Here is an 11284-nt window from a genome sequence, read left to right on the forward strand (position 1 = left end):
GTTCACTGATCTGGGAAACAGAAAACTTTTGTTAACTTACTGGGAGTCAGCATTTGGTCTCTGCTATACAACTGTTCTCTGTACACCTCTGTTGAACACTGCATGACAATAATTTATAGCTGAATTTCCACCAGCAGTATTACATTTGCATTGCACTACAGATGGCACACTCTCATCTCTCCCACAGAAGTTACTCACAGCGTGATACTACGTTTTAAACTCATCTCAAGGTTTAGTGCACTATATTGTAAAATACATCGGGGACTTAACTATTTGGATAAAAACCATAGCTGAAAGGGAGACAATACTTGAACTTACTTCAGAGTCCATGAACTTGACAGTGAGTTAACGAGGCCACATAATCATCAGCCTTCCCTTCTGACCTTAGTTATCCCACTCTGTACTGGGAGCCCACATTTGCATCAGAACTGGAAGCACTGGCAAGAAACAACTTTTTCCAGGATGCCAGATGTCTGATAGAGAAGGGAAAAAACCCCTAACAACCCAAAAAGCTTTCTCTGGGGCACAGAGGCTGCTGTCAACTAAAGGAATCGAATGGATGGAAGTTGTACCCAGCTCTTTCCTCCCTGAAAGACAGTCACATGAAGGAAACAAGCAAGGGGAGGGAGAGAGGTGAAGGAAGGAAGTCTCCTCATCAAGACTTTGAGGATGTGAAGGAGCAGAGTGTGTTCATTGAATCTGTAGTGGCAAACTGGCTCGCAGACCTCAAAAGAGGTGGAAAAAAAAAAGAAATCCCCAGACAATGTAAACTTACTTCTGAAAACTTCCCGTTTCTATTTGTTTCTTTGTGTATCAGTAATAGCCTTAAAATTTTTAGGCTTTAAATTGTGATGACTTAACCAGGTAAGGTGTATGACAGCAGAAGGAACCGGGTTCACGTTTTCTATGTGCTGTGTGAAATGGTAGACCTGGGGCCCTTTATATCTGAAGATACTCAACAGAAGGTTTCTGCTGTGTGCAGATGATGAGGCCTGTCAAGCAGCCATGTAACAGCCCTGGAGAAATCCAGAGAAAAATTTGATCAACCTCCAATTTCTCAGCCCTCTGCTGGACCTGAAGCTGAAGTGTGACTTCCATTGCTCCTAGTTATGTCAGTGCTTGCTTGGAAGAAGCTTCAGGTCTATAGCGTTTGCACAGACTTTTATTTTCTTGTCTATACCTACAAAACTTTAATTTCAGGAGAGCAAGCGGCAGTGCAGCTCTGTATTTTTGCATCAACAAAAGGCAGATTTCCAGCCACTGAATAAGGTAACACACTTCAAGCCCTCAAAGATCCTAGACACATTCCACAATTTAGAGAGGTACCACATTCCTGAGCGCAGCACAATACAGATGCTACAACAGACACAGCATTGAAGAGAGGAAGCGTTTTGATTTCTTAAATCCTTTCCACTGTGAAAAGCAGGTGATTTTTGCCTCTTCTGTCCCCTCACGCAAAAAGGGCACCAATTTAAAAAGCTCCAACTTCACAGTATTTTGTGACAGTTGATACTGGAAAGTAACAAGCATTGGCATTAATCACCAAGTCTGGGGTTCACAGTCCCAAACCACCCACCGATTTTGTAACCACATACTTTGCACCCTTCCCTTATACACATTATTCAGAATTTTAATAAACCATCTATGGACAATTTCACTACTCTAAACATTGCATTGCCAAAGCAAGCCACCTTGGCTTGTAAGACAACTTCTACAGCATAATTCTGACATTACATGTTCAATGGCTTGACATCATGAAATATTTTGGAAGACATCCTCAGATTCAGCTTACTTGGAAAGTTTTAAAATGTAAAAAGCATCTGTTCAACCTTGATATCCACAAGCTACGATGATTACCAAAAACCAAGACAGTATAGTATTTCTAATTAGTATTCCAGTTTCTTAAACCATAAGAAACATTCTTTGCAACTGAGCATATTACCTCCTAATTGTAGTTATACAAAGAGAAGATAGGAAAGATTCATAATTTTAATTAAATACAAAAAATGCCCAGTTATTGTGTATTTTAAGAGAAGCCCACAACGTGTTGTATCCATAGAAATACAAACACCCTGCAAAACCTGGAAAATAAGAAAATGAAGGTATTGAGTACTAAATGTGTCCTGAATATGCACAGATATCCATGTTATTGAGTAGAAATGTATCATTTTTATACATTCTTGATTTGAAACTTTGTATGTTCTCTATTTCTGACATTTTATGAAACATCTCTTAAGGATTAGTGTATGTAACAGTTGCAGCGCGACCAGTCCAAACCTGTGTATCAGTGCAACTTTGGTTATTAGTGTTACAATTGTTATACCCTTTCCAGGCATCATAGGAATATTTTTTGAAAGTATGTCTTAAGTCCCTATGGAGCATTTTACAGTAAGATAATTTGTTGTTGCTGTTGTTAAATGAGATCAGTGCTGTTGCTGGCTCATGGAAATTTATTCCCTTCAGCTAAATCAATCCTACTACTCGTCTTCAAAAGAGGTGAATACTTCCCATACTATTTAGATGGGAGAACTGAGAAACCATGCAGCTTCTCAGAATAAGGGAATGAATGCTATAGGAATAGTAGTCAGATCAGGGTTTCCCAAGCTTCCAGATATGTTCTCCATTCACAGGACTTTTGCTCCAGGAGCTAAATATTTTTACACACATGGATGAATATTGAGGCTAATCAAAGTAAGGTGAATGGGTATGGTACCCCAACTCATCTTGACACAACAGAATATGGATGGGGCCATTCCCAAAGTTCATTCAGATAAGTATCTGTAAGGGAAAAAGGATTCTTCCTTAAGTCTGTATTGTCATGCTTTCTGATTCTTGTTTCTTTTCCAAATATATGCTTTTGAAATCTGTATCTTATGATTTTGTTTTTTGTGGGTTTTTTGTTTAACTATTGTTTCTATATGTACAGTCTTACTTGCTATATTACCTTTATTTCATTGGATATTTTGCATATTTCACAAGAAGCAGTGAACAAACACAAACATCTCAGCCTTGAAGCACGGTCCTATAGCCAAACCTGTGCACTAGTGACTTATGTCCAACCTTTATACTAGAGAAAACATATTCTGGCATCATGGATAGAAACAAGACAGTTTAAGTAACTCTAAAGGATTCTGCTCAAGAGACAGTATAGGACAACATGGGTTAATAAAAAGATTCCTCTCATATTAAAAAAAAATGTTATACACTGCCATGTGGAAAATTTTTAGTTAAATTGGAGAAGGTGGGGATTAGCAAGGGAATTATGAAACTGGCAGCCTGTGACAGTGTGATGTGCCCTATTTTACAATGGATCCCTTAGCATTTTGAAAAGCTGAACCATACTAAACAGGAAACAAGAAGAGACTGTGCTCCTATGGCTTGTTACAGTGCTCTGTTCTCAGTGCACTGAGAAGCAGAGTGCTTTGAAGAATGTCATTCCTGCCAAACGAAGAGACACAATTCTTCCACAGCAAAGATTTGCCAGATCAGCACGCCAAAGATACTGGTTTCTAATTTGAAGTTGTCTTATTTGCAGAGGATGAAGGAAAAGCATATCTAGTGGATCTTGGTGATTCAGAGGGAGGAGAGGAAAAAAAAAAAATGTCTGGCTGATGTTTTCACTGTGCTGATAGTTCTGCTCGATCTCGTTTGAAACACAAGGTGGGTGCTTGATCTGCCTTTCTGCCAGCAGCATTTGCCCTGCACCCATACTGTGCTGTAAGAAGTACAGTGGGGAGCTGAGGAGCTGGTTCCACAACTGTACAGACATTGTCTGAAAGCTGGTGCAAGTGTGTTAGTCTGCAGCCACAGCCCACCTCCTTTCCCCTTAGCAGTGTGAATGTAATAGCACATAACCCACACAAGCCATCTATACTGCAAAGAGTAAGGTGATCTTGTAGGCTGCTGACAACTGCTTACTTTTGTTCAAAGATATAAGGATTAGATTAAGCAAATGAAAAGAATAATAATCTGTTTTAAGGAAATATTAGCGTGTTTTGTGTGTGTGTTCCTTTAGGATAGGCACAGAAGTTTTTGCTGTGAATGCAGCACATAAGGAGTAGAGGATCACTAGATCTGTGCTATCTTTCTCTCAGCAGTGATGTGCCAGGTGTTTCTTAGAAATTACACATCTAACTGAAGTGAAGCCACATACCTTTACGTATTTATCATGTTGTTTGGGAAGTTTCAGAGCCCACCTCTGTGTGTGGCAATCCATAAAATGGCCTCATTGAGATTTTTCCAAGTAAGAGAAATTCATCAAAGTACATCTTAAATTACTTATTATGGCATCATCTTGGGCTAAAATGAGAGCTCGCATCAGGAAAGAAGCTGTAAGGGATGGGAAGGCTTGGGAACTGCAAGATGACACATGTTAAGTGTAAATAACACTTCCAGTTTCCTAACTGCTACCTTTCCATTACTGCTGTTCAAATTCATTAAGGTGCTATGCTGTCTGCATTGTATAGATGAAGTAAAAAAAAAAAATGTTTGTGAAAAATGATAGACAAATGCTTTTTACATTTCTTATTTCACTATATGCTTGACTTGAAGACTCCTGTAATTATTCTATATTTTCTAATGCTTTACCTCATTTCTAACCTGGTATTTTATTTCAGCATAGGACTCCAGAGCAAGGGGACCCCAGCTGAGTTTTACGGTACCTGTGGAGCAGGCTGATACTGCCACCTTGGGGAGGACTCTCTCCACATACTCTGAGGAACCTAAGCAAGTGTCATATAAATCAGTTTGATTTTTTTCCCTGTCATATCCTCCCAGGAAGACAACTTCTTAAAATCCTCTGCCTGAGCTGTTGTAAGACCTTCCAGATGTGTCCTAACTCGGACTGCATTACATTCATAATAATACTTGAAATAAATGCCTTTTTTTGTGGGCAAGTTTGCTTAGCCAAGTTTTAAATATCATTTAAGCAGTACCTCATTTACACTACTCAGTTTTACAGCCATCTTGACAGCATAAAAGTCCTGTTCTTCATCCAGCTGGGCAAGTTGTATTTTGCATACAACACTCCTCTGCTTGAGATTTTAGCTTTCTTGGTAGTTCAAGTCCTTGTCCACGCACAGCCTAAATTATCTCCTTGGCAGGCTACTGGCTCAGTTGGATGTGACCGCTAGGACATATAATATATTGCCTCAGATGTCTTGAGAGCCATTACTGTGCATAGGAGCAGTCTGATGAAAACTACAGAGCTAGACTGACGATTTAACCAAAGTCAAGACTTCCAGACAAATTAAAGGAAGCATCTGGATTTTATCTTCACAATATCCATAGTTTTAGGAGACTTATGTACCCTTTTGCTTTGCAAGTGAGTCACCTCCCATCCAGTCTTATTTGAGTTTAAATCCACTAACAAATGAAGGAGCCTTGCTATACACTTCATACATAAATATGCCTTGAGAGACAAAGGCTGCACACAGCACTGAGCCACAAGGCTTTTCACAGTGGAAACCATCAGTAGTTGCCTCGGCTACAAATACAATATGGGAAAAGATTAAATGTCTCACCTCTCACCAGAACAGGCAGGCTCAAGAGCAGGGAGTTGCTTGAAAGCAACTTGTCTATGTGCTCTTAAAAACATACAGCAACAAAATTATTACACAGCCATCCACAGCCAAGAAACACAAATGATGAACTAATTCCTGATGAACAATGTGAATTTCCACAAGGAGGCTGTGAAGGCACCGTTAACTCCTACCTCCTGCCAAAGCACTGGCTGTGCTTGTGGCACCATGGTGGGAGACAACAGGCTTCTAGGGGAACTGAAGTCTCACTCCACTGCTGAGGCAGGCAGGAACAGCCCCGGTACTGCAGTAAAACAATACTTACAGGCTCCCACATAGAGCTACGCTTTGGCTGGCAACATTCCCAGCAAGACTGGGTTCTGGAAAACACCTTCCCCTTTTCCTTTCACCACAGCCAGTCTACGTACCAGATTCTCATTCTCGCTGTAGTGACACGTATCTTAATATCCTTGGAATAAACATGTGCCTCCACCCATCCAGGATTTGCAGTCAGAGAGGTGGCCTATCTAACATTTCCTTGTGAACAGACAAGAGCTCACTCCACTCTTTTGTTCTATTAGTAGAACCTGGTCATTAAAGCACAAGTTTGTATTTATTTTCAACTAAGGCACAGGAGTTCAAATCAGTTACTTTCCCACTTGTGAGAAATTGTCTAAAAAGCAAGTGATAGGTCCTTTCTGGAGCATCTCTTTATCCTTAGTTTAATGTTACTATTGCATGGCAAAGAATGATGCTTACAAGAGAAATGTATCAAGCTAAGGAGCCAACAGCTAACACAAAAGACTGGCAATAGTGCAAGCCTTCAGTTTTCTTCCCAATTTACAAATAATTTCTGTATTTTAATCCATTTTTTTATTATTCTAATCTATCTTTGTTAGGCAAACAGCTTTAGATACTGCTTTGAAAATACTGCAATTATTTATTCATTGCAATAATAAGTGAAAGCACATATGCTCTTCACATGCATATATGAATACACATTCAAGACCATGCAACACAAAGTAATTCCAGTACCTCCATTACCCCTTTCACATAAAACTGCCGGTAGAACTCAAGTAACTTTCAAAAGTATCAAGTTCATACAATCACTAAAGTACCTGCAAAAATGGCACATGCAGCTGAGCTGCAAAAAATTCAACAGTGCCAATTACTGACCAAACATATTGGATTGAATGAGGATCTATCAGTAATAGATTAACCAGATTAATATGTACGTAACAGTCTCAGCCTGGTACGTTGCCACTTTTAGTTTCAAAGTTCACATATGAACTTATTTTTATGCTGCACACATGGTTTATGAATTAAGTCCAAATGAAAGAGGAATTTAAGGGAAAATAAGGTAAGTATTATAAGATTAATAACTAACTTTAATATGAAATTAATCTAAGTATTTAAGTGTAGACTGCTTACAGGAAAAAAGAACAAATCCTTGATCATTATTTAAAAAGGAATGCACAAATGCATGTCCACCACGTTATATTATGCTACAGAAGAAGAATACAATGCACATCTGGACTGATTAATAACTGCTGATAATAATTTCATAAGATGTCATTTTAAAAGGCATTCTTGAAACCAACAAAATTGATCATTGGAAAATCCACAAAAACCTCACTATGAATTCAGTAGAGAAGATGATTGTGTTCAGTATTCAATGTTGCTTGTAACAAAATTAGCATATTAATAGTTCTTGCATGTTTGGCTTTGTACTGAAGTTATTTCAAAAGACTGATTTGGGCATGGATTTAATGAGAGAGAAAGCTTGAACTGCACATGGAAGAATCTATATAAATTAATCACAGGAAATCCCATTATAAGAACATCTCTGAGTACCTAAACATAGTATTTAAAGAAAAAAAACCAAAACAAAACAAAACAAAAAAAAACAACAACAAAAATTTCTGAAGTTCAGGTTATCACTGAAAACTTAAAATCCACTACTTATTTGCCAATATGGCTTTCCATTTAAAACACCTCTGAATTTATTTATTTTGCCAATATTTCCATTAAGACGATTGTGCACCAAAACCCCTTCAGATACTGGATTACAGAAAAGTACAAAGAGAATGAGAGGGCTTTTTTATGAACAGTTATTAACTGGAAATGATACTTACCCAACTCCCCGCTCCATCCACCAGTCTATGCTTTTGTTTTCTACTGTGCCATAACTCTAAAAGTTTGCACAGTATATATTTCCAAAGCCTCAACTTCATATGCAGTTAGAACCTGCAGCACTAGCTATTTCAGCTCTTCTTTTTTTCATTAAGACATACTTCTTATATTTATCTGTATCAGAAAGCCCTTCCAGATTACTGCCTATTTCAACTTTAGTGGCAGCTGATGAGAGATGTATTCTAAGCTGTTCTCTGCTGTGAAAAAGTGCTCCTTTAAAAGCTACTTCTCCTTGACTATTTTTTTCCTAAAAACAAGTAAAGATTTACTTCCTGAAACATGGAGACTCAATAACAGCAGCATGTATGTCACCATTCTCTTCCTCCCCACCTAGGTTTTCTCTTTTTCATAACCTACTCTCCCTGGATGCCGATACAGGGTTGTTTCCCAACTCCTCCCTTCCTTGTTGCCTCTCCTTAGCTTTATCTGCTTTACTTATTCCTAAAACTATTCTCACATCTGATTCTGTGCCAGCTCTTCAGTTTCTGCCAGTGTAGGAGCCGTTTAGGTTGCTCTTGTACCTGTGACACTTTCTATGGGATCTTACTTTTAAGCAGCAGACTGCAAAGGACAGCAAAGATCCATCCTTGGATCAGTCAGAGGTATATGTGCTGTACTGAGTGCCTATCTATACCACACACTCAAATAATTTCAGGCAGGGAAGGACACTCAAAAGACACCAAAATTTGCAATTTTTTTGCTGGATTTTTCTTTATTTCTCTGAAACTGCTTATATCATTTGTTCTTCACTTAGTGACAGGTTTGTGGATAAAAACCTAGACAATGGCAGACAACAATGAGATGACCATCAACCTTGTCATCCTTGGAAGAGCTCAGACTGGCAAAAGCGCTGCTGGGAACAGCCTGCTGGGCAGCTCAGACTTTGAGAGTCGTTGCTGCCCAAGCTCTGTGACTATGTGCTGCAGCCTCGGACACAGCTGCCGCATTTCGGGGATTTTACGAAGAAATGGCTGTGAGCTACCTCTCCGTGTTCGTGTACTTGACACTCCCAGCTACCCTCACAGTGCTCTGAGCAAAGAGCAGGTGAGAAATGCAGTGAGGTCAGCCCTTGCTCGCAGCTTCGGAGAGGAAGGCCTGCATCTTGCACTCTTGGTCCTGAGGGCTGACTTGCCCCTGTGTCCAGATGAAAGCGACCACACAATTCAATTCATCCAGGTAACAAATAAATAAATAGAAGTCTCTTCCTTAACAGCAACTCTTTTGTCTTCAGGTGGCAATAGCTATGGAAGAGTTGACTGCAAGACTGAAATAGAGAAGTGCAGCTGAAAACTGGAACACATAGCAGTCCAGCAGCTGAAACACACTACTCACAACTCCAACACCACAGCTACACTTACCACACTAAACCTGAGAAAAGAGAGGCAAGAACTGCTCTCTTACGTACATGGGCTCAACCCAAAGTAATTTAGGAAACAAATTTGCCTATCAAACTAAGCATTTCTCTGAGAAATTATAGTTAATGCTTTATCATGACAGATCTAGTTTGTTGAAGAGAAATGTTATTTAAAGCAAGCAAAAGACAGGTTACCTCACTCTCCTGTACTCTCTATAGGACCAAAGCAGAGAGCGAGGGGTCCAAAATCAGAGAGAATCTGTCTGACCTGGGACAAGGATGCTCAGCTCTGTCCTGCACTGTCACTACTGTCGTATCTGTTGAAAAGAAAATAACTAGAAAGTTACCATAAATTTATTCTCACTAAGGAAAGCTCCATTCCTCTCCATCAGATGAACCATAGCAGTTAAAGACAAACTCTTTGTCCCATCACTTAGGCTGATGCATTTGATTTCTTTTTCTCCTGAATTTCTCAGAATGTCAGTTTTATGGGATACAGCAATACAGGAATTGCAGTTGGTGTTACATAGAAGTTAACCTTTCCCCCCCCCTACACACAAGGTGATTTGGTGATTTAAAAGAAAAAATTCAAAAGCTGTAAAAAGTGCAGAAATACAGATATGTGTAAACTACTGATGTAAACTAATGTGTGACACAGACATTTTTTAACTGGAGAATCCTATTAGCGGTTGTAAGAGAACAGAGAACTGCTAGTACTGTATGACCACATATTTCCACTGAAAGTGCATGTCAGTGTCTTGGGAAGGTGAAAAACCCCAGAAATTTCAGCAATTGCGATAGCATGAACAGGATTACTGACAGGAAAAGAACATATAACTGGTCTGTTAATGCATAAGTATGAGGTGGGAGTGGGGAAAAGCAACAAGAAAAGATAGCTATTTAAGATTTGTTTTTCATTACAGGAACTTCTGGGTCCCACATGGAAGGATTTCACTGCAGTTGTTCTTACCCATGCAGACAAGGCAGAAGAGGCTGGATTCAGTGAGGAATTGTACTTGCACAGTGCCTCAAGTACCCTGCTGTCACTTTTGAGCTCAGTACAGCATAAATACACTTTCCTAGACAACCAGAAGACCATAATTAAAGAGGAAAGAGCTACGGTCTTAAGAAAGCTCTTAAATTTTATAAGACAAAATAATTATCAAGTGCTTCAACTTAAACACAGCATAGAATAAAATTAGCTTTCAGGTGCTCATTTGTCTGTTTTCTATGCTAGCTAACATTTAATAGAAATAAAAGAGTAGAAGCCATCAACTGGAAAATTTCACATCCATACCAATATCTTTGAATACACAGTTGGAAATAACTTTCAATTACCAAACTTCTTGCTGTTTCATAGAGTACCTCATACTACTGTATCCAGAATCATAGCTTCAACCACAAAATCAGAACAAACTAGTGCTCTAAATCCCATTCCTAATATGTATGTGGCCACAATTGAGATTTTACACGACACCAAATTGTATCCTGCAGTTCATACAGAACAGATATGGGGTGGGGGGGAAGTTAAAAAATGCCCATTACTTCAGACTGTAAAGAAGCCTCTTTGCTCAGTTCTTCAAGCTTTCAGAACTTGCTCTAAATTCCAAAGTTCGTAAAGAGCTTTCCAGTATTAGAAGCCAAGATTTATCTACTGTAAAGAATTTCCTTACCTTGATTCAGGATTAGTTAGAATTGAGATTCTGAACTTCAAGAATTTTGTTTAATAAGACATTATTGGATATGTAGTTTACAATGCAGATAAAATAGCTTCCATGTGCTTAACACTATTTGGCACTTCTAAAAGAATGAATTGCTGTTACTTACACCCAGACGCATGAAAAAATTAACATAGTTTATAGGCACATACAAAACTCATTCGGAAAAGAATCTGTTCATCTATTGCACCTGTTCCTTTTAATTTTATAGCATTGTCATTTTGTTTTCTCTCCCAGTTTACTGGATAAAGTTCAAAGCCTGCAAAATTCAGAGTGGCAAAGTTCTTTTATTTTAGTGGTTAAAAAAGCGGTGTTTCAGTAGCCAGACAGTAACCAGTTAAATAAATATTTTATGCCACAATATTGGAAGTATCTTTTAAATAGTTCCTTCAAAGTTTTACTGTACATTGATCTAAAATATTTTCAATTATTAAAAAGTGTGAATTAAAAAAAAAATCATTTGAGGCTATTACCATGACTACTTCTACTATATTATTATG

General features: G+C 38.6%; 1 protein-coding gene across 1 annotated transcript; it reads left to right on the forward strand.

Moving 5' to 3' along the window:
* The first annotated feature begins 8473 nt into the window (after positions 1 to 8473).
* Positions 8474 to 10319, forward strand: GIMD1 (GIMAP family P-loop NTPase domain containing 1). Its single transcript, XM_010186020.1, has 2 exons — positions 8474 to 8888; positions 9990 to 10319. The coding sequence occupies exons 1-2, from the start codon at positions 8496 to 8498 to the stop codon at positions 10260 to 10262; spliced, it is 666 nt and encodes a 221-aa protein (XP_010184322.1). The 5' UTR covers positions 8474 to 8495; the 3' UTR covers positions 10263 to 10319.
* The last annotated feature ends 965 nt before the right edge of the window (positions 10320 to 11284 follow it).

The sequence above is a fragment of the Mesitornis unicolor genome, unplaced genomic scaffold (genome assembly GCF_000695765.1).
Source record: "Mesitornis unicolor isolate BGI_N332 unplaced genomic scaffold, ASM69576v1 scaffold25766, whole genome shotgun sequence".
NCBI classification, from domain to species: domain Eukaryota; kingdom Metazoa; phylum Chordata; class Aves; order Mesitornithiformes; family Mesitornithidae; genus Mesitornis; species Mesitornis unicolor.

What these genes read in the sequence shown, in the direction of transcription:
- GIMD1 (XM_010186020.1), top strand. Translation starts at nt 8,496, where the DNA reads ATGGCAGACAACAATGAGATGACCATCAACCTTGTCATCCTTGGAAGA. An exon ending in ACACAATTCAATTCATCCAG is followed by an intron (nt 8,889 to 9,989) that starts GTAACAAATAAA and finishes TTTTCATTACAG; the next exon opens with GAACTTCTGGGTCCCACATG.